A 24,519-nucleotide genomic window follows, 5' to 3' on the forward strand; every position below is an offset into this window, starting at 1 on the left:
GTATGGGAAGGGACCATAGCTCAGAAGTGAAGCATATGCTTTTCATACAGAAGGTCCCAGATTCAATGCCTCGCATTTCCAATGTTAAAAGTCAAACAGTAGGTGATTCAGTGGCAGGGGAAACCTCTGCCTAAGACACTACCAATCAGAGCACGCAGCACAAGGCGTCAGGGACAAAAGTATCACCTGCTGTGAGGTAGTTTCCCACCTATTAGTAGTAGTGATTATAAAATGTAATAATTCTTATATCAAATATAAATCAATGTTCTTTCATGTAGGAAGTTTGTAACATGTCAAGTGGCTCCATGTGAGAACATTTTTACCAGGCAGCAAGAATGAAGTATCCACTTTGCTAATCACCCCTGTGAATACCCCACCAGCAAATATCCAATGGAATATCTATCCTTGTACATAATGCTGCTACCCAAATTGTCTTCCCAATGTAATGGGATGCACAGAGAGAATTACCATTTTTAATTAACTTCATGCAGGCATTTAAAACTTCCTAGCCATGAGGGTGAACTGACCAAAATGTGAGGTATTAAACCCTGTAAGGTGGCACAAGCCAATAATATGGTGGATACTTTTATATAAGGTCTCAGGCAACTCCAGCTAAAAATCTAATGTATCCCTACAGACAGGAATTGTGGCTTGTCACACACTTGACAATCTGCTTTCCCAGTTCCAGACACTAGTTTTATCGCGGCCAAGTGGATCACCATTCATGACAGGTGGGCTGGGTTTGACTTGCAAAGTCTTTCATTGTGCAGGCTGGTAACAGACAGCATTAGAAAAGGTGGCCTGCTGATCTTAGTTTCATTTGAGTTGGTCTCATTAACTATGCTACTAAAGATGTTTCAGTAAAATAATGGAATGAGCCAAACAGAGAAACATGCAAATACAACAAAGATATGAAGGAAACTGGGATCATTCATATTTACCTCGACTTGACACTTTGCAGTTAAGTTTACAGGCCAGATCTGAAGGTGCTTCTAAATAGAGGTAGAGGTAGAGTGGTGTTGAATTGCAGACAAAAAGATATAGAAGGGAACCCCATCACCAGCAATCCCAAGCTGGGCAGACCTTGTCCAGCAAAGAGGAAGGATTCCTGATATGTACCATCTGTATAGACACAGTTTAACAAGGACACCAAAACAGATATCCAGTTTATTCCAACAGCGGGCTGCTACCTTGTTTACTAGAAATATATGTTCCAGAGAAATGCACCGTTCCCAGATGTTCAACATCAGCATGGCAATATGAAAACAAATTCTGGCCAAAAATCTTGCTTCATCTCAAAAGCATCCTATACCTTCCACCTAAACATTAAGTCGCACTAAGATGGCAAAACCAGTCTAGTTTCTGTTGTTTGTGTTTATGCTGATACACACTTCTTCTTTGCTTTGGGTGATAGCTCATTTGCTAGCTATTTTCAGGGCTGTGTGTAGCCAATGCATCCATGGAATCATCAGCTCCCTGTCCTCACCAGAATGTGTATGTGTGCATGAAACTAGATCAGCTGTTTTTCATATGATCTACTGCTAATAAATACACGATGTGCTGTCAACTACACCATAATGTAATATTGGTCACCCTTTTTCTGTAACACTGCTTCACTTTGGGGGAGCTGTGTAGACATCTGTCATTAAAGAAGACAAACATGCCACAACTAGTTTAAAGAGACCTCTCCTTCTTGGCAACTTCCTTTTCAAATGTATTTTCTTGTGCATTTATTCACTGTAGATATCATGCTAATTTATCTGATGTGCAACTGACCGTTTCATAATACAGTCATACCTCAGTTTAACTACTGCGGACCCATCTGGAATGGATTAATCCACTTTCCATTACTTTCAGTAGGAAAGTTCGCTTCAGGTTAAGTACGGACTTCCAGAACCAATTACACTCATACTTCGGGTTAAGGACGCTTCAGGTTGAGTACTCCGCGGACCCGTCTGGAACGGATTAATCCACTTTCCATTACTTTCAATGGGAAAGTCCGCTTCAGGTTAAGTACAGACTTCCGGAACCAATTGTGCACTTAAACCAAGGTACCACTGTACTAGAACTCAGCTACTTTACAATATTGTCTTAAGTCCCCATAACCCCATCTTTTGCTATAGTGCAACTAATGTACAAACATCTCTACGGAAATAATTGTATATAATCCATGTCATTTCAGCAAAACAAAAGCCTGCAACTTCCAGACAAAGAACCATGTAAGAACTGAAAATGAGTAGAGATTGCATGCTACTGATGGTGGTAGGTAAAAAGGTAAAGGTAAAGGGACCCCTGACCATCAGGTCCAGTCGTGTCCGACTCTGGGGTTGCGGCGCTCATCTCGCTCTATAGGCCGAGGGAGCCAGCGTTTGTCCGCAGACAGCTTCCGGGTCATGTGGCCAGCATGACAAAGCTGCTTCTGGCGAACCAGAGCAGCACATGGAAACGCCGTTTACCTTCCCGCCGGAGCGGTCCCTATTTATCTACTTGCACTTTGATGTGCTTTCGAACTAGGTGGGCAGGAGCTGGGACCGAGCAATGGGAGCTCACTCCATTGCAGGGATTCGAACCGCCGACCTTCTGATCTGCAAGCCCTAGATTCTGTGGTTTAACCCACAGCGCCACCTGGTAGAACAAGGAAATTCTTGTATATGAAGCAGCAGGAGGGGAAGATGCTACCTGGTTATTGCCCACATTTTGCTGTATTTTAAAACATTAGCATCATTACCGCCCCTCCCCCTCTAGGTTCTTCAGTATTTCAAAAGCCTCAAATCCTATTTTTTTCTAATAATAAAAAGTGAAAGGTATATTCATAAATAATGGACAAGGTTTTCTATAATATTTATGCTGCAGACAGGACCTGCCTTAGTAGACTATGCCCTGCCGTTTCTTAATTATGCCTACTGATTTCATCTGGAAGAATGTTAACTGCGCAGTGGCTTCTCTTCCTTTGCATAGTTCTGCTTCTGAAAGTCACTGCAGCCATAATATGTTGATCTATAAATCTCTGCTCTTCCCTTCAAAGCCATAACCATACGGCTGCCATGACATTAACTATTGTTACTAACCAAACACTCTTTTAACTCTAGTCTTGCAAAACTACTTCAACCCCTGCTTAACAGGGAATCTCATTGGCCTCATTTTAACAATGGTTATAATGCGAGATGAGCGCGCAACCCCAGAGTCGGTCACGACTGGACCTAATGGTCAGGGGTCCCTTTACCTTTTTTTAAGGTTGATGAAGACATTGTGGCAAAGCGGATTTACAGTAGAGAAGGGACCAACATTACACTGATAGGTGCATAAGTTCCTGGTTCTCCTCCTGCATCTTGTTTTATAAATTGGCTGTTGCATTGGTTATCCTCCAATCCAGTGCTTAAGGAGGACAGGTTTAGTGATACGTGGTAGGTAAGTAGGTTAGTTTAATAACAGTGGGGTAAGAAAAGAAGCACACAGGAATCCTACAAGTGCAACTAACTTTTGGTAAGTAAGCAGAAGTTTCATTGATATGTCTTAGCACTGGTGTCCCTGAATATATTCCTGAATGATCTGGAGTCAGCAGGATGGAGAGTGAAATAGACACCCCAAAGCAGTCAGTTAAATGTTAATACAGCAAAGCTCTCCAGAAAGAGAAAGCACCCTGTATGAAGAGAGGGTGAAGTTTTGTGATTAGCAGCTCCACCTTCCATTTTTAGGGCTTACTCATGTCTGCTTTTAGGAGTGATGTATCTGAACAATTCCACCCATCTTCATTGTTTGCTAGTTCACTCTTAGAAACAGTAACTACTTTACTATTTGGTTATTAAATTTCTATACCGGCCTTCATCTGAAGATCACAAAGGAGTTTATGGTTAAGTGTTGGTGGTTGCTTTTTGTCCTACATGATCTAAACCAGGGCTGGGGGACATATGGCCCTCCTGTGCCCCCAACCCCCATTAGCTCCAACGAGCATGGCCTATTGCCAAGAACAATAGGCACATTAGTCAACATCTGGAGGGCCACAGGTTCCCCATCCAACCTAAACTTCTTTTATTCCAATCCCAACCAGTCATTTCCTATATCCAGAGAAATGATTCTCAAAGTCATTCCCTAATTCCCTTGTGCTCTTAATTTTTCATTTCACTTACTGTGTCCTTCTCATTATTCATATTAGTGGGGCATTTATTATTGCGAGGCAGGGCCATAGCTCACTGGAAGAGCAGCTCCTTTAATGCAAAATGTCCCAGGTTCCATTTCCGGGTAGGGCTCAGAGAGCCTTCATGTCAGAAATGCTGGACAGCCACTGCCAATCAGTACTAAGCTAGATAAACCAATGGCCTAATTCAGTGTAAGGCAGCTTCCTGTGTTCCTATATTGAAGTCACTTGCCTTCACCTCTGACTCCCTCATTGTGACCCAAGTTGTACATGCATTTAAGTTCAGCATTACAAAAAAGGGGGGGAAAATTATGTTAGGGTAGTACGCTACTGTAATCTTCCTGTGTGCTTTGTTATGTGTGAGTGTGCCCTTTTCAGGTATTCAAAGGTGGTGCAAGGACATGCATAGAGGTCCTCACCCCCATGTCCCTACTCTCCTCCCCACCTCCAAAAAAGTGGGTCTGAAGGGGGCTTGAATGTGCTTACCAAGCCCCATTCAGACCTTCCACTTCACACAAGGAGGTTGTGAGTGCAGCAAGCAGGGAGTGGAGCAAGCAACGACATCGGGTGCAGGAGAAGTATGCACACGTCCCCTTCTCACCTGTGCCTGTTTTTTGAGCACCTGAAGACTATGATGTTATCATTGTTGACAAGCAGTATACTTCCATGCTTCAGGAAAATGTCATCCACTCCGTCAAGGAAAAAGCAGGAGGGTGTAAAGTTCACATTGCCCCAAGGCAGTTACTGGGAGGAGCAGCAAAAGTGCCAAGTTCAGTTCAAATCCACCCCACAACTTTAAAGGGGGTCTAGCAAAACAACCCCCTGCACCTTTCTGTATGAAATTTGGCAAGCTTTATCTACTTAGAAGAGGCTAACTTCATCTAATTGCAAAGAGTGGGGAAAGAGCTAGTTGTTGATTACCCCACCATGTTCACTGGAAAGCTTTAGATTTTCTGCAGCAAGGCTCTGCTTCGGACCCAAATCCAACCTGGGATTCTCTGAAGTGGTACAAGGTAAACCAACCTGCTTCGTAAATCACCAAGTACGTTTTTTTCTTCTGAGCAGAGCCCTCAATCTTATTCAGTGTAAATGACATACCTAAGTACCACACCCTCTAATTTTACACATTAAGATGATGTTGATCTAAATTCACAGTAACTCTCCAGGAAATGTTTTAAGGTCATAGAAGAACTTCGCTCAGGGTATCATAGCACTGAAAAGGGCAAGTTCAAAGTTAAGCACAGTATTGGATAAATTAATGAAAATACTGTAAAACTTTACGGTCCAGACATGCCATTACATAGATACATAGCACAGAAACGTTTAGAATTTCATGTACAGCTCAGGCAACTTAACTAGAAAACATGTATTGTAGATAGAAAGTAACAGAGAAGGAACTGGAATGATGTAATGGGATGATGGCTCTCCCTTAAGAAGAAATGGTAAAACATTTGTGGCCTTATAGTTTATAAAGTGGGGAAGAGGGAAGAAAATGGAATCACTTAATTTGGTTTAATTCAATTCAGTGTTGGATTTTGTTCCTTATCTTTAATGTTATGTTTAAGTGACTTCATTTTACATCACTTGGATATTTTTTATGAGTTGACAGTTTATAAAAATTATTTTAAATTAATCATTGTAATTTCTAAAAAAAATTGAATACTATAGAGAAGTAGAAACTTGTGAATTGTTTTTCTTCTCTCTCACTACTAGAAATTGACATCACCCAACAAAGTTGACTAGAAGTAGATTCAGGACAGACATAGGGATACTTTTAGTTAACATGTAACAGCTACTAATTTAAACAGTTTTTAAAAAGACCCTGGCCAAATTCATATCTTTCTGAACCACTGAATAAATACCCTAAATATATCTGTACCATAAATGTATTGAAATGTCTGTTTTATGTTCAGTCTCTTTCCCAAAACTGAATTTCCCACCTTTGTTAAACTGACTTAGTCACTAAAGATCCTACCGTATGTGTCAATAGGTAGTCACATATAGTCCAATGGAGAAGAAAAATTCTACCTTAACTGCAAGTGTATCTCCATGGTTTGTATCCAATGAAGTAATCCCATTTGTCCAAGGACTTCTCTATGGACAAGATAAATCGCTCTCCTTCTCCTGGCACATCATCTGCAAATCTGCTCTGGAGGGTTGGGGGGAACCCCCCAAAAGAGATTTGAGGGTGGAGGAACAGACAGGGAGAAGAGAGGAAATTCTGTTGCACAGACAGGATTCCTTGCACTAACTCAATAACTTTTCCCTGTATACTGCCTCTGTAAAAAAGGTAAAGGGACCCCTGACCATTAGGTCCAGTCGTGACCGACTCTGGGGTTGCGGCGCTCATCTCGCGTTATTGGCCGAGGGAGCCTGCGTACAGCTTCCAGGTCATGTGGCCAGTATGACAAAGCCGCTTCTGGCGAACCAGAGCAGCACACGGAAACGCCATTTACCTTCCCACTTAACACGAAATCTCCTGACATTGCTCTTTCGTCACCCTGAATAATTGCACTAGTTACATCACAATTTATCCCCACTCTAAATCATGGTCCATCCTGAGTAATACAGGGTGAGATCCAATGTGAGTGTCCACTTACACATTGGGGATTTCCCTTTATTACCTTCCCCTGAAGCCCTTTGCACAAACCCCAAATCATATATCAGTGAGGGGGGGGGGGAATGCAGGGCACTGGAGAGGGGACAAAGAAACTAGATTGTTGGGATCTGCAGGGAAGAAGAGAAACCAAAAGTCCATTTCCATTCCACAAGCAGGCATTATCACTGAATGTTTGGTGCCAACCATGTTTATTTTGGCTATGTCTGATTAATTACTCCACTGCAGTCAGTATTCTCCAAACAGAGTGAGTATCAAGATTGAAGTATCTGATTTGGATGAAAAAAAGAAACAGCTTGGTGCTGTTACAGTATACTGCTCCAAACCCCATCTTTCTCCATCTGGAAGGACTTTACAGGTTAATGGCCTAGGAAAGCAATGAGCAGCTGCTCATTACTCAAGACCTCCTTGAAAAATTAACTTCCAAACAAAGGACTCCACTTTTCAATGCCTTGTCAGCCAGGAGAGGAATGACTTTAATTGACAAGAGACATCCCATATATCAGAGTACGCAGTGTAATACTGAACCTCTGATATTGTGCGTTTTATACGTAAAAGAGAATCCTTTGAAGCAAACTGAAAGTGGTATACACAATAACAGCAAGTGTGTGTAGAAATGCATAGTTCCTGAGTATGCAAAGCTCAAATTCACACATCTATTTGCTAACTGGAACTTTCTGCCAATTCGCACACTACAGAAAGCAGCAATGATATCTTTGATGCTTTTATTGCAGCAATAGTCTCCCTTCCCAGTCATTCAGGTCTTCCATAAACCAGTCACATCAAACACAGCATAACTGGTGGGCACTGCTACTCATGAATGCCTGGATTGTAGTCCTTGCTCTGCCATTTATTATATGCAACCATGAGACTGATAGTAAGATTTCAGAACCCTAGGAGTATATCATAACTCCTGAAGCTTTCCAGGAACAACCAAACTAACCTGCCCACCGTGTAGAAAGGAGGGGGGGGCATTTGTGCCTCCCAAAGTTGAATGACAATAAAGTTCTCTCACAATCTATAGCCAGAGTATCCATTTTTTTACCAGTACAATGGACCCTCCGGATACAAACTTAATTTGTTCCAGGGGTCCGTCCACAACCTGAAAAGTCCGTATCCGAAGGCACCGCTTCTGAGCACTTTGCTGCATTCGCAAGCTGAAGTTTACGTATCTGGAGGGATACGTAAGTAGAGGTACGACTGTAAGTATTGGTTCCTAGTGGGTCCTGCTACACGCGGCAGTCCAAGCAACTAGAGAAGAAAGATCCAAAATGACCAAGGGCTCCAAGAGTCCCAGGTCTTCCTTGAAATGCTTGCATCCGCATTTACTGAACCAGTATTTGGGAAATATCCAAAATAACCTAAGGCACCAAGACCTCTAATTCCATGAACATAACTCTATGTCACAACCTTTTAGCACATTTTCTTTTTTTATGACTAGGGCATTTTTAAAGACACTTGTCCTACCGTGTTTCTCATATTATAAGACATGTCTTATATTTATTTTTTCCTCAAAAAAACACACTATGGCTTATTTTCAAGGGATGTCTTATTTTTTCCCTTCTCCTCCTGCCGCGGCCGGCATTGCTGCTGCACCTATCACTATGTCTTATTTTCGGGGTATGTCTTATATTCCTTGAATGCTTAAAAATCCTGCTATGGCTTATTTTATGGGTATGTCTTAAAATATGAGAAACAGGGTATGCTCCACCTCACTGCCCCAATGCCTGGTTGGCTCCTTCAGAAGAAACACTGTTCTTTACACAACCAGATTTTGTAATAAACAAATTATGGTCTGTTGTTTTGCTCACTACTGGTCCTGTGTTACACAGCAGAAGCAAATGACCAGAGCATCACCATGCCCTTAAAGTGCTTTTCTACACACTTTGCTCTCTTCCACTTCCCATTAAAATAGCAATTGACTGCTAATTCCTCTCCCACCCCCATTCATTCACTCCCCAGAGCAAAAATTCTCAAACTCTGCAAGACTGTCAAGATGTCAAGGTGAGGTGTTTAGAATAGAATTAGGGTATGAAGCAGCTGGAGGAGGGGTGGGGAATTTATTTTTGGACTCAATCAGTGATAGCCAGCATGGACAATGTTCAGGGATGATGAGTTGTTTTCTAGTAACATCTGGAGCAGGCGTCGCCGTTTTCTGCCCGTGGGCCGGAGGATTCCCACGGACTATTGTCCGTGGGCCGGACATGGGCCAATTTCCGGTGCCGCGCTGTCCATGTCCAGAACACCGGAAATGGCTTCTGTGCATGTCCACAGCTGCGCAGAAGCGATTTCCGGTGCTGGCTGCCCATTTCCAAAATTTCCGCAGCGCCAGAAATCGCTTCTGCGGCTGCATAGACGCAATTTCCGGCACCACTCGGCGAGTTCCCGTGCCGCGTTGCACCGGTTCACGGGCAGCCCGTGGGCCGGATAAACGGTATCCATGGGCCGGAGGTTGCCGATGCCTGATCTGGAGGGCACCAGGTTCCCTACCCCTGAGCTACAGAAATCCTTGACCTTCATGATACCTCTTCTCCCTTACCATCAACTAGGCTGATAAAAGAATAATTATTTCTCTTTTCCTAGAGTACTGAATATGAAAAAGCAGAATGCTCCCAAATCCATTCTGTATTCAGTTAAAAACTGGGATGGTTCTCAGATCCCCCAATCCTTGGTGCCCAGAATAGGAAGTAAGAGAAATGCACTATATTGCTAGTGTTCAATATATCACTGACTGGTGGCTACTGGATAAAACAGCTCAACTGCAACCAGAATCTCACCTGCGGTAGCCTTTCATTTTTACAACTGTTCCAATTACGGTAGATTTGCAGTCCCAATGTCAGAAACGCACACCAAGCAGACTAAAAATCTACCTCCAGCATGCAAGGCTGGATTGAAAGCAGAAATGGATATGCAAGCTATGCAACACAGCTTGGTGCACACCTGAGCTTCTTGTCTCCTGACCTAAGCAGTGAAAGAGGTCCAAGTGATCAGAAAAACACAGCAGGTTAATGTAGGAAAACGAATATGACATTTTCTTGCATTTACATTTTCTCAGAAGCTCAGGTGCCACAGACGAAGGTGCCACAGATTAAATTCTGACTGCCTGTAAATGGAGGGCTGTGTGCACTAAAATCAAAATTCTGTACTCAGAAAATCTAAATTTAGCTAACTATAAATTATTCATGCTTACATATACTTGCTTATATTGCATAATTTATTTTGGTTCAATTATTAATGAGGAACAAGTATCTACACAGGGCATCAAAACCCTACCCTTCTAACCAGTGGGAATCCTATTCACATGTCCCCTCATCTACTAAAGATGTAGTAGGCATGTCTGTACACATCTTCACTCCCACTTTAAACCATGAAAGCAGAAGGATGCTGCCTTCTGGGCAGAATATTTAAAATCTGCCTCTGTGCAGGATTACAGCACACACAAAACCCTGAATACATCTAGTGTTGCCCCAAAGGAGACTGCAGCGTGGATGCATTATGTGCAACAAAGGTCTGAATATTAGCCAGAGGTGGGGAACATTTTTCCACCCAAGGTCCACATTCCAGTCTAGACAACTTTCCAGAAGCCACGTGCCACTGTTGGGGATGCCCAGAAGGAAAAAGCAGGCAAAGCAATGCATGTGAACTTTTACTTTTGTGTACTAGGCTAATTTCTTCACATCCACATATCCCTTACTACATTCCAGCCAGAGAAGCAAGGAGCATTATCAAAAACATTCCAGCCAGGCAAAAGTACTCAAAGGAGAGTGCAAAGCAGGACTGATGAGAAGTGTGACTCAGGAGGGAGTGCGGCCTGGAGAGAGTCCCGAGTGCTAGTTAGAGAGGCCTGGAGGGCCACATCATGCCCAATAAAAGCTGTAAATGGATGCAGCCTATAACTGTAGACATCCCTGACATTAAGTTGCCAAGATATAAGTAATTTCACACACAAGGTTGATTTCTTACCAAAAGACCCTCTGTTATTTGGATAAACACTTTTAAGCCCTCCTTGTTAGTATTACCTGCTTGTTTGATATACAGTGGTACCTCGACTTACGAACGACTCGACAACTGAATTTTTCGACTTACGAATGGGGGTAATGGCCGTGCGCTTACGAATGTCTCGACATCCGAAAGAAAACCACGGTGGTTTTAGATAGGGATTTTTTGACTTAGGAATTTTTAGATAGGGTTGCTTCAACTTACGAATTTTTCCGTTTCCAGTCATAGCTGCCAAGTTTTCCCTTTTCTCGCGAGGAAGCCTATTCAGCATAAGGGAAAATCCCTTAAAAAAAGGGATAACTTGGCAGCTATGTTTCCAGTGCATTCCTATGGGAAATCGCGTTTCCAATGGCGTTTTTCGACTTACGAATTTTTCGACCTACGAAGGTGGCTTCGGAATGGATTAAATTAGTAAATCGAGGCACCACTGTACTCTTCAAGTAAGAAACCTGGCATACCTTATGCGCTCATTCTCCTCTACATATAAAGATCAATTAATTGGATCACTCTCTTCTGATTCAAAGCCCCAGATCAGGAAACATCAGAAGGCAAAGTCCTCACATTGTTAGGATGTCCAAAATGGGATCCATAAAGCTCACACAATCTTCTCGGGTTCAAATGCAGTACTGACAATCTATAATGCAGATGTGGAACCTGTACACAACTTCCACAATCCCTCACCAATGGCCATACTGGCTAAAAACCCAACAACAGCTAGAGTGCTAAAGTTTTCCATCCCTGATCTAGTGCTAATTGTAACTTATTTCTCATGATCCAATGTTCTAAAGCAGCCTTCCCCAACCTTGTTCCTCAAACATTGTGGTCCAACAACTTCCATCATCCCATCAGTTGGGCAACTGTCAAGGATGAGGAAATCACTAGTCCAATAACATCTTGGGGGAAAAGGTTGGAGAAGACGCTTTACAGAGCACAAGGCTCTAAAGCTAAGGGAAGAACAATGTTAGTCTTTCTTATATGTTCAATCTAATCTAGTCTTCACCAACCTAGTGCATGCCAGATATTTTGGACTGCAACTTCTATCTGTCCAAAACAGCTGGAAGTCACAAAGTTAGGTCTAACCATGGATCCCCATGGCCAACCAACTTCTTTTAAATTTACAAAGCAAAAGTACATACTTAAGAGTATCCTATCCTGTGCAATAAGTGCCCTGCTCCCAGCTTTCTTTCAAATAATCCCAGAAAGCAGCAGGCACAAGATTTGCCAGAAAATAATCAGTGGTCTATGACCACTGACAGATCACAGCCTACTTTCTGCTATTAGCAACTGCCAGAATATATTGTCCAGATTTTATACTTTTTATCGTCTTAGTTTTAACAAATTACCTGGAACAGAATAACTCAAGAGACACTAACATGTCCATACCTCTACATTTTACCAATTGCTAAACTTAAAATTTGTATTAGATGGGACACTTTGGATAAGCTTCCATTGATAATAGCTTTCAACCAATCAATTTTCCTTTACAACCTAACAAAATAGCAATAGGAGGTGTCCAACTAAGTTATACCCAAGTCCACTGATCTGTAGTCAACTCAGAGTTGGATACCATCCTATGAATACAGAGAAAGTTCTTTATAGCTCTTGTTGCGAAAAGGTAACATAACATCTAGAACTATACACTGGTGTGTGAATTCTATGGGGATCTAATTGATACTTCTTATAATTAAGAATAGGTGTTTTTCCCAGTCCTCCTTCAGACACTACTAAATGTGAAGTGTAAGTAATTGTTATTTGTCAAATATTCAGAGGCAGAATGTAGAAGTAAGAGTTTGTATACAACTACAAACCATCTCTTATTGAGGTGCAGAAATATTTTATATTGTTTGGTGTATCTTTTATACATTTTATAATGAAATGCTTAGCTTGAAGATTTAGAACCTTAAACACTTATCTACCAATCCACTTTCAATTGTGTCAGTTATATTTTTTAAGTTGATTGTACATTATTTTTAAATGTTTTCCTGTTTGTAATCGTTTTCTTATGAAAATTAACTAATGCTAAAGAGCAATGGCTAAGCACTTTTCAGTCCCATTGATTTCTGAGAGAAAATACGTATACTCTTCATCCCCCTTAATGAAAGTCTATTAATGGGGCTTAACTTTTGCTGGATCACGCTCTTAATATACTGAATGGCAAACTCGGTGTGCAGTTCAAGAGAAGCAAAGAACTTCAAAAACATTCTTACCATAGAATGCATAGTTATAAAGAAGCAGGTTCAGTATTTAAATACTTTTCTGTCTGCTTGGTACGCTTACAGTGTGCTTAAATCCATTTTTTCATATTCTTATATGCCATAGCCCAAGCCAACTTAAGCAGCAGGAATTCAGTATGTTAAGAAAAATGTACAGTTTACCTTTCAGACAAAGATGTCCCTCTAACCAATCCAGAGGGGCTGACCAATCCTGTGAAGAAATAACTCACTATTATGGAGCAGCCATTAGAGCATCCCCCAGCATCACAAATGAACTGCAATTAAAAGATACTGGGGTAAACAATAAGAGGGAAAGTACAAACGACTGTGTAGTTTTAATTCAAAGTGAATCAACTCAATTCACCTGAACAATCCTCTAAGGAAAAACCATTAAAGGAATACTGCAAATATAGCAGACTGCATTTCAAGTGTGAACATCTAAATCAGCTGTGGCATTCGCACCATCAAAGTAGGCTGCAATCCTACACACACTTACTTGGAAGTAAGTTCCACTGAACTTTACAGGATTTACTTCCAAGGAGTCATGCACAGGATTGTGCTGCTGATGGTCCCAATTACTCAGATTTTGATAAAGGATGTGTAACCACCTCTTTCCATTTCTTTAGTTAAAAGGTCTGTTTTCTTACAATACTTAAAAGACAATTGAGGGGAAATTCAAATTACTTGCCAAAACCAGGACAGTTGTGACAAAATTTTAAACTGTGCCTGTTGATACCAAGAAGCTGTGTTCTAATATGCTCCAGCATTCCTCAATCAGATCTGTTGTATCACTTGCCAGAATTCAATATCCTCACAATAAAAAGAAAGTTCTGAATCACTTAAAATCTAAGTATGACTATCTCTTCACATTCAATGACCTTCCTATATATATTCCATGTAGGAAAAGGCATGATCAAATGACGAGCATCTGCTTGTTTCTAGGTAGGCACACAACACCAAGTGTGCATTTTCACATGACTGCATTGATTTTAATACAGAAAAGTAGACCATATAGAAAGTCATGTGTGAAGCAGCCCTTTGAGCCAGTACTTTAATTTACCCAACAGAAATATCCGCATTTATTATTAGGAACAATGGGTGGTATCAAACTAGTCATACTTGGTAGGCCCACTGAAATCAACAGACTTAAGTCAGTCATGATTAACTTAAGTCCATTGATTTACCAGTAAATGAGTTTATTCTCAGAACTACTAAGTTGGATACCACCCAAAAGGTTGACTGCTCAACAATTTGCAGATTTAAAAAAAGGAAATCAGAAATCAACTAAAAGTGACATTAAATGACAAGTTTGAATTAGTACTCAGGCATCCTGGAAGTCATTGCACTTTGGGTAAAAGTGAGTTAGTAAGAGATATATCAGTTACCTAAGGACTTGGAAGGCTACAATATAATGAGAAAAGCCTAAAAGCAGTAAACCCAGCTCCCTAGAATTACAATTTAGTTTGACCTCTTAAAATCCCTTACCTGTTTAAGTGTTTTAAACAGCAGTTTGCCTTGGGAACACATAATTTGTGGAACACAATCGTTGCATCCGTGTGTTGATAAGCACCTGCTGCCTAGCAGTCATCCTGCGTGAATACAGGACAGTGCTAGTGTTCTTTATCCACAATAGGTTAAATATTTCAAGGCAACCAGAGCAAGCTTGTATTTCAAGATGTCTTCCATCTGCATGTCAAATGGCAACTAGTTAATTCTAAGACAGAATGGCAAACATATGCGGTTTCTGCAGCCACGGTGCAGGTGCAGCACTGTTCGCTTCCTCTTGACCTCTGGTGGTGTGACGTCAACCATGCCCCGAAGTCTCCTGCAGCAAAGAGTTGTACTCCTGCACAGTGGGAACAGCTTTCCAAAGCTCAAGGTCCCCAAATGCAGGGACACATTTTTCAAAGTGTCACCACTTTTTTCCTCCTCTCATCATCTGTACTACAAACTACAAGTTTGCAGTGGTACCTAGGAAACGATCACGGTTGCATGCACATCCAAGGTGTGTAGACAATTTGCTTCAAAACTGGTCAAGAGCACCAATACCAATGGTACAGGTTTTAATGACAGCATTCTAGCTCTCAGGAACTCTTCATCCATTCAGAACTACACCCAGGACTGCACAACTCTGGTGAAAAGCCCCTGGATGCGGAGGAGCTCTTTCAAGTGTGTCTGGAAACGCGCTATCCCTTAAAAAATTTTGAGTTACTTTTTCTTTTTTTCCAATTTGGTGAAAAGGTTTCTATGCGCAAGATGCAAAGCAATTTCAAACTTTCTTCAAACTAAAATCAGAACTAAGGCCAAACAAGTTAGGTGAACAAAACAAATCAAGAACTTAAAATTCAGGAACTCCAGCTCTTCAAAATCAATGAAGTCCCAGATTTGTACACTGTTCTGAGACTTAAGATGCTTTCCCTGCTTCTTGCATGCCAGCAACAGCACCATTTCCTCGTAAAGATGAGGAGATAGCAGCCATTGATCCCCATTCACTGTAAACAATGGGACACAGCAACACAACAGACTAGATTCTTCAGATCTGATACAACAGGATGGTCAATATCAATGCGTAGGTCTCCCTGCTTCTTGTCTGAGACCCACAACTATCAGATCGAGGAGGAGGAGGAGCGGCAGCAGCAGCGGCGGCAGCAGCAGCAGCAAAATACCCCCACAGCTGCAAACAAAGGGGTCAAAGGTTTGTTGTCAATTCATTTCCAGGCAGAAAAACCACTTTCCTCAAAAGAAACAATTTATTTAGAATGAAACAAAATTAGCTCGACTGTGAGCGCATGTTTTGAGTGACAGCTAGTTTAAGCTGTGTGAGCCATAAAAAGGTTTTTTTCCTTTACTTTTGCAGAAATCTTGTGTACACAGCACAAAGCAAAGAGGTCAATTTTCCACTTAAAACACGGGCATTGGCATCACAATAGCAGATACACAACTTTTTTTAAGCTGCCATTTTAGTAAAATGCACAAATACTAAACAGATAAGCTTTCTTCCACGAGGCCCATGTAAATTCCACGCAAGCCAGAGCTTTTCTTCGCAAAGGTCCATTAGAGCTTGGAATCCCTTGTTGTCTTCGGCAGTTCAACAGCCTTGCTTTCAGGAGGAAAGAAGAGGTTATTCAGTACAAGTGTTTACAACAGAGTTGTCCTCTCCCTACATTAACAGATAATTTATAGAACTACAAGGCTTTTCCTGAATATTCTAGGGGAAGTCTGAAAGCACCAATCACCCTTCACTGGCACAAAACTTTTGAAATGAATTAACATCTATATATAGATGCACAATGAATAGCCCAGGGGTTTTACAACGTAAAATACAGTTTGAAGTTATTCAACTGAACTGGTAAAAAAGGTAAAAACCCAGGAGGAAAATCAAGTCACACAATTTCACTTTTTCAAAAAGGCAACTCAAACAAGAACATGAAAGTTAACTGTTCTGTTTGTATGTGTATTTTCTCACTTTACTGCATATTACCAGCAGCAAGCTCACTAACTGCAGGAAAGAGGGGAAGCCAATGATATACATCAAATTCCACCAAATTACATCTGCACCCCTCCCCGGTTTTTCTAAAGTATTGCAGTTTGGTCAAATACAACTGGAAATGTTTACATTCCATGACACATCTGGAGTATCTATTCTTATCTACACAAAATAAATGGAAGCCAGGGTAAATTACTACACATCTTATTTTTACATTGATTTCTTCACTTCTAATTATTCAAATTTTATCAAGTGCCCAAGTATAGTTCCTGAATACACTTTAGTGGTAACCTCTAGCTTTTCCATTTAACCATCTAATTCCATGAGGTTTTTCCATGCACCTTTTCACTCTAAATCATGGCCACGCTCCAGCTGCTTGCTTAAGACACCCAAATAAGTTATTTCTTTTGCCTATTATACTCCTAGGGAAGTGATCCACACTGAAGATTGCTTTAAAAATGCTATAATCTTGCCTCCACTTCCATTGCTCCCATTTGGACTGCCCATGTAGGAAGCCATTCTACAGAACACAGAAGTGGATCTCACAATAATGAGGTAGCCTTAAATTCATGCCATGTTGCCAGCCAACAGCAGTCTTTATGCTGAACTTTCAAGCATGCAGTCACTGGCTAACAGCCAAACCGCTGTTTAAAGTTTCCAATTGTTAAAAAAAAAAGTATTAATGGCAATATGCCACTTAAAGGTTTTTCCCCAAGCAACAAAAAGTGGCTATTAAATGATCTATCAGAAAAAGATAATTCTCCATTCTAACGCAATACACTGTAATGAATGAAAACAGTTGTGAATATATGCACCAATCAAGTGTGCTTCGCTCATACTGAAGCTCCATAATGCCATATACAGAGAAACTAACTCTGATCTGTTGTGTATAAGTGGCATTAAATGCAACATTTGCTAGTGCTGAACTCTTACCCAGATGGCTCAAACGGATAATCACTCTGCTATGCACACTCAAAAGTAAATACAGCCCCCAAACTTGTATTTAGATTTTATGGCGGTTTTAACTAAGTGCTGTGACATTTAATGTTGCTTGTCATTTATTTTACCCTACAAAGGGCTCCTAAAATGCTAGGTTTCCTTTTCTAGTTAACAAATGAACCAGATTTTTTACTTAAAAAAAAATCTAAGTAAGGATTTGGAAATTGAAATTGCCCATTTCACATAACCTTAACATACTTCAAGTCATGAAGATAAGCAGCAATGAACATAATTTGTTTCCATTTTCAAAGAGGAAAACCCCCATGGTGTTGAGTTTTTCTGACACCAGTTGTCAGTGGCTTGCTAGTAAGCAAGACTATTCATACAATTTATTGCAAATTCAAGTTCTGTAGGGCTTTTCTCAAAAGTGAGCACTGCATATTGGAGAAATGGTACTATTGTTCACAAGTATAAAGGTTTTGAAGGGTTACATAGGTGGCCTTCCATAAATGACTCAGAAGTCTAACATAGAGATCAAGCTGTTACAAAAACCGCAAGAGAATCCATTCTATATGCCACCAGTGCTTGACAAGTGCAGTAACATGGATAACTCAGCAACAGTCATGTTATGCACCAACTGGCAACATAGGCCTATCTTACTGAGACTTCGTCTGGAAGCAGAGAATATATGAAACAACTCCCTACACAATTCTCATTAAAAGTAAGGAAAGTGGCTAGATTTTGCATGCACATTGAAGGGCTCTTCAGCCCACAGTTCAAGGTTTTCTTCCTTTATTACAGGACAGCAGACATTTTCAGTGTGTGCTGGTGGTTATTTGAAATTTGCAATTACTCATCAATGGGGTTTAGGGTGCTAAAGCTGTTTTTCTTAAAAAGTGAAAGGATTGACTGATTTCAGAAATGAGGCTTCACTCTAAAAAGTGACTTTAACGTGCTTCTCAATTTAAGCTTACAATGAGCAACATGTCACCTTTCAAAGAATGTAAACCTTTATACCTGGGCAAAACCATTTTACACCAAGTGGAAAACAGCACTCTTCATTACTCAGAGGCTGGTACAATGCCTTAGAGGGTTAATAAAATGTTTGAATGAAAAGATTAGAAAAATGAAGCCACATGTCTGAACTACTTCCCCCTATCTATATCAGGATGTTTTTGTGGAGTTTAAAAAACCTCATTTCCCCAAAAAACAAATTATGTTCTTTGAATAAACTGAACTGCTTCCCCAACACTTGGAAACACAAGACTGCAAAAATGTCAAGATTAAAACAGTGCAATCCAGACTATAAAACCTTGCATAATGCCCATATTTACCTGAAAGTAACTACCAGGTAGCATTCATTTCTATTTTCATGGCTATAAAATGATATTGAAATGGTTATGTGGCGGAACTTTTTACAAAAGTTAAGTGCCATCTCTGAAAATTATATTTCCAAGTTACATTTTGGAATTCACTGTCCCTAACACAATTAGCAAAGGGCAATAACAAAAATGCAAGTAATCACAGTTGTCTTAAAAGCACCTGCTTCTTACATACTGAAGTGCAAGATGTTCATGGATTATAGCAACGCTCTTGGTTCTTTATCATGTATCACAACTATAACCCCAAATGAGTAAGATTCAAAAGTTCACCTGTGTACACATTCTTTGTGTGCATGCACTTCTATGAACTTGGCAACAAAACTAATACCCAGTGAAAGAAGCCTAGTGTACCACAAAAGATAAAGTATCATCTGCCTTGGGGAAAATCAATCCTGAATCAATTCAAACTCAGATGTTATTTTCAGGTTCTTGATGGAGGGATTATTTTGATTTCAAGGCTACAAGCCCAAGGCCTTCACTGGACCATACGGCTCACAATGGGCATTTGCTTTAGGCATGTGATTCTGTATGAGCCACAAATGTTTTAAATCTGGCCATTTAGATTTGTAAATGTAGGGATGTTTTTATGTCTACTTTAAAGTTATGAAATGAAAGAGGACAAGAAGTTAAAGGGTATTTTTAAAAAGGGGGGGGGAAGAAAGAAATACGCTTGTTCTGGGATTCATATTTTAGTTGAAGCAGACCTTCCATTCCTGCTACCTGCACATCAGCAAGACAGTCATGGTAGCCTAGCCATACTAAAGAACAGCTAACAAGTCTGCCTTCTAGAGAGTTTATAGAAAACTGAGGGGAGGTAAGATTAACTACATATCTAATTAAAAATTATACTTGGGGAAGTGGCTAAGGCTTATCGCATAGCACCTGGCAGACACTGGAACAGAGGGGAGGGGGGCTGTGTAAAGCAGCAGGAGAGAGCATAGAAAGTATTAGGGCTTTAAGATGCACCACGGACAATGATCATGACCAAATAGTCATCCTCTGATTTAGCCAGGGCCTTGGCTGTAGAATCCAGGAACTGCTGAGAAAAATCACAGGGTGGGAAAGCATGCAAGACCCCGCTGTTTTCTTTGTCTTTATTGCCCCCTACTGGGAGGCTTATCACCCCAGCTGCCTGTTTTTGTTTAAGATAGGACACCAGGTTTCTGAGCGGCCGCTGTGTAGAGGTGGTGTTAGCTTCACCAGCCCCAGATGAGGCACGGTTGTCTGTGGTACCAGGCACAGCCAGGAGAATAGCATATCCATTGGGCCCTGCCACTTTGATACGACGGGTAACTTCATCCAGCTTGGGCTGGTCCAAACGGAGGCGCTGTGTGATCTTTAGCTGGGCCACTTTGCCACCAGTTGCTCCTTCCACCAGGAGACTGCTGGCCACACTCAGATCCCCTTGAAGTAGGTGCATGTTAGACGGAAAGTTGCTGTTCTTCAATAGAAGCATTCCTTGCCAGGCGAGGCATAGTTTGGGGGATGACCCAGACTTTGAGGTTCCATCCTGCTGTTGTTGCTTTTGAGGTGGAGGTTTCAACCTAGATCCTCCACCACTGCTGCCTTCGGATGCATGCTCATCCTTTTTAGCTGGACTCTTGCATTCTTGGGTGGTAGCAGTGGTAAGTGTGCGATGCTTTCGTTCCCTTTCAGAGCTTTTGCGGTCACGCTTCTCACTCTGGCTTCGCTCCAAGCTACCCCTGCGTGGCTCTCGGATGGGTGAAGGGCGCTCCAGTAACAGTAAACGAGAGGTTGGTCGTTCTGCATCACTACTATAGCGGTCTCTGCCCATACTTGGCTCAGGACTACGATCTTGTGGAGAGGCTGCAGCAGGACAGTGACGTTTGCGAGATGAAGATGATCGTTCACTATCCGGAGAACGATCCAAATGCCGCCCCCCATCCTCCACTAGCCTTCGCTTCCTGGGTAGATCCCTACTGCTTATGACTAACTCCCTTTCCCCACGAGTTCTTTCTAGAGACCAACCATCTCGCCGACGTTCCAAACTTTCTAGTGTATCATAAACAGTTGCTCTGCTCCCCCTGTCCCGAACTGGAGGTGGGGGAGGCACCCACTCCGTCTCAGGATAGAGATCTCTGTCACGATCGCCATACACTAGGGGTGGAGTCCTATCCCGAGCACCTCGGAGTGGATCAGACGGGGCTCCACGATGTGCCCCAAAGGCAGATGTCTCTGCTACCAGATCATAGTGAGGAGGGGGTGGGAGTGGCAATGTCTGCAAATAAGGTTGCTGATAACGATGCTCAGTGTCAGCAAAGTCCACCCGGAGACGGCGGTCTTGCCCACCCAAAGGAAAACCACGCATGTGGCTACAAGCAGCTTGTGCAGCATCCAAGCTCTCATACTGGATGTAAGCCCATGAGTCACCTTTACGATAGTCAATGGTGCGAATAGTGCCAAAACGGTCAAACTCCCTGGCAAGAGCAGCCAATGGTACCCAAGGCCCCAGACCACCCACCCAAAGTCGTGTGGTTGGGGTGGCCTTACCATAGCCAATTTTGATAGGGTTACGCAGCAGCACTTTACCGGACATAGCAATTTTAGCCCGGTGGGCCATATCCAAGTTTTCAAACTTGAGAAATCCATAGGTGCTAGTTTGACCTCGGGATGACCGCTTGATGTCCACCTCAGTGATAACCCCAAAGCGGTCAAAACCTCGACGTAGATCCGATTCAGTCACCGATATGTCCAGATTGCCGAGGAACAGGGTACGATTGGCTCTCTGGTCATCTTCGGGGCTAATCTCTTCCTCGCTGGCTGTTCCAGTGCCACCAACCCCACGAAATGCAGCTGCCGCCACCCCGGCAACTCGATCCAGACTGTAAGCGGGCCTCACACGGTCATAGAAGCCCCCATAATCTCGTTCTCTTTCCAATTCCCTAGGCAGAGGTGGTGGCGGTGGTGGCAAGCGGCCGAGGGCAAGCTGCTGTAGCCTGAAGTCTCTGTACCCCAAGCCAGCTCCTCCACCAGCAGGAGAAAGCGCCCTCTGAGTAGCCCCAGTCGAGGGGTGCCTGATAGCTGCAGGCGCCGCACCTGCTACACCCACCGCTGCGGCTCCGTAGGGAGATTCCTTGTCCAAAAGGGCAGGAGAACGGCTGGCGCGACGCCGGCCGCTCCCCCCTCCGCTGCTGCTCCCCACGTAGACAGCCTCGATCTTCAGCGGCCGGTCGTAGAGAACCAGGCGGCCGCGAGCATGCTTGGCAGCTCGGGCGTCCTCGGGGCGCCGGAAATTGACGAAGGCCACCCGCTCGTCGCCAGCGCCGGTGCCGGGCGGCAGGCGGCTGATTTTGACACTTACGTCCCCGAAGCGCTTGAACTCGTGGAAGAGCCCGTCCTCGATTGCCTCGTCGCTCAGCGCAGAGCCCAACTCGCTGATCTTCAGCGTCTTGTACTCACTGCTGCTGCCGGAGTCGGAGGGGGGCGCCCGGGAATCGCCGCCGCCGCCGCGGCTGCCACGCGAGGACGATTCCGCGTTCTTGCTGCTGCTACTGTTGCTGTAGCCGTGGCGGCTGCTGCTCCCGCCGCCCCCGGAGCTGCCCACCGTGGCGGAGTCATACTCGCGGCTGCTGGCCCGGCTGGCCTTTTCCAAGTGAAGGCTCCGCCGACTGCTGCCACCGCCGCCACCCTCGCCAGAGCCGCCGCCGCTCGCCGACTTCCCGCCGCCGTTGCTTGGCTTCTTACTGCTCCGCTCGCTCCGCGCCGAAGAGGAGTCCTCGCCGCCCCGGGACCGTTTGGCCTTGGCAGGGGAACGCTCCTTGCCCTTCATGGCGGCGAGCGCCAGCAAGAGGGAATCGCGCGCCGAGTATCGCGCCTCACGCACCCGCCGCCATCTTGGAACACTCCTGCACACGGCAACTCCGCCCACTTCGCATCCATTGGACGACTTAACCGAGGTCCGTCATTCTCATTGCACAAAAAGTGTGTCAGCGTGAGGCGAGGGGAAGGGGAAAATCAACCCAGAGCCCCGGAAGCGGAAACCCTCCTTCTTAAATAGCGCTCATCATCCCATTAGACGAGGCGGCAGTCACTCCGAGGGTCCGTGAGCTCCGCTGAACTGCGGCGGCAGGAGAGTCACACCATAGGTCGGCTATGGAGAGGGTACGAGCAGGAGCTGGGATTGGGTTGGACAAAAATCCTGTCAGTCGTCTTTATTTCTCCCTCCGTCACAGCCCGAGTCGCCCAAGCATTCATTGGCCATTTTCTTCGAATCCGGGCTCCTGTCTCTCCCTGTTCTTATTAGCGCGGGACCGGGCGGGGCGGGGAGGTCTCGCGCTGCAACTTTGATTTGATTGGATGTTGGCGATGCCCAACTCGACCGTTTCAACTGGCGGCTGGGATTCAGTAGCTGTCTGCTCATTGGTCTGTCGACGATTGTCGCTAGAGATGAGGCGCGGCCTTGCTCGTTTGATTTGGCTGAGGCGCGAAGGCCAGGAGGCGTTGGTGGTTCCGCTGGGAAAAGCTCGGAGCCTGGCGTTTCCCGTACACAGTGTTTCCTTCATCGTCACCGGCCTTCGTCCCTCAGAACTCGCCCTGCCTCCGTTGCAGAAATCCCGCCCAGAGTCCCGCACTGATAAAACGTTCATAAAAACCTCTCGGCCTTGGCTCCGATAGTATATAAGACGTTAAGGACAGTAAAAACACCGTAACATAAATATACGTTCAGTACTTCGAAATAATAAACGCTAACTTTGAAAGTCCAAACGAATAAAAAATTTTTGCCTAGGTCCTAAAGCCCACCACTAGTTCCGCAACTGGGGAGGACTCTTCTGTGGTACCCAGATCCTAAACCTCCATGCAGTCCTAGCGACAGCTGCAGCTCCCTCTCTCTTTTTTTGCCGAACATTTTAAATAGGCTGCTTCATGCAGTAACTGGTACAGTTTTCACAAGCCCTGGTGTGCGTGCCAGGAGCAGGAGCAGCCCAAGATATTTTGACACCCGAGGCGAACCTCTCTGCCAGGGAAGAAGAATGGCTGAGTGAAAGTTCACATCAGGAACAAGAAGGGGAAAAAGATGTATGTTATGTACTGCTGATTGGTCCGCAAGCAGTACAGTACATAACAATCTACAACAGGATATGCTGCCCCTGTGGATCCTGCTGCCCCTGTGGATCCTGCTGCCCAAGGTCCCTGGTCAGTAGTGGTAGATTCATTACCCCCACATGCAATTCCTGGAAAGGGGAGGGCTCAGTAATAATAATAATTATTATTATTATTATTATTATTTATACCCCACCCATCTGGGTGGGTTTCCCCAGCCACTCTGGGCGGCTTCCAACAGAAAAATGAAATAAAATAATCTACAAACATTAAAAGCCTCCCTAAACAGGGCTGCCTTCAGATGTCTTCTAAAAATCTGGTAGCTGTTTTTCTACAGTGATCTAGGCTGCTTGCACCAATAAAATGCACCTCCTGAGATGCACAGGCAGCACAGAGATCACTGAAGACCACATTTGAAATTGGGCAGGAATTTTCCATCCATGCAATATACACAATATTGGCCGGTAATAACCTTAGTTTTCAGGAGCAATTGTACCGTTCAAAAATAATCCATATAATCTACAGTGTGGTCCTATATGTATACTTAGAAGTAAGCCCCATTGAGCTTAGTGGAACTTACCCCCAAGTAACTGTATAAGATGGTACGCAAAGAGGAGTATCAAAATATTTCCTGGCAGATTTACTAACTTCTCTGTCACACCGTTTGGCATTATTCGTAGCAGGGA

General features: G+C 43.4%; 1 protein-coding gene across 1 annotated transcript; it reads right to left on the reverse strand.

Annotated features, from left to right (window-relative positions):
* Positions 1 to 5,390: 5,390 nt before the first annotated feature.
* On the reverse strand, positions 5,391 to 22,627 carry RBM15 (RNA binding motif protein 15). Its single transcript, XM_060276983.1, has 2 exons — positions 14,450 to 22,627; positions 5,391 to 13,175 (listed from the first exon to the last, which is right to left on the reverse strand). The coding sequence occupies exon 1, from the start codon at positions 22,560 to 22,562 to the stop codon at positions 19,728 to 19,730; it is 2,835 nt and encodes a 944-aa protein (XP_060132966.1). The 5' UTR covers positions 22,563 to 22,627; the 3' UTR covers positions 5,391 to 13,175; positions 14,450 to 19,727.
* Between the last annotated feature and the right edge of the window lie 1,892 nt (positions 22,628 to 24,519).

The sequence above is a fragment of the Zootoca vivipara genome, chromosome 7 (assembly GCF_963506605.1).
Source record: "Zootoca vivipara chromosome 7, rZooViv1.1, whole genome shotgun sequence".
NCBI lineage: Eukaryota > Metazoa > Chordata > Lepidosauria > Squamata > Lacertidae > Zootoca > Zootoca vivipara.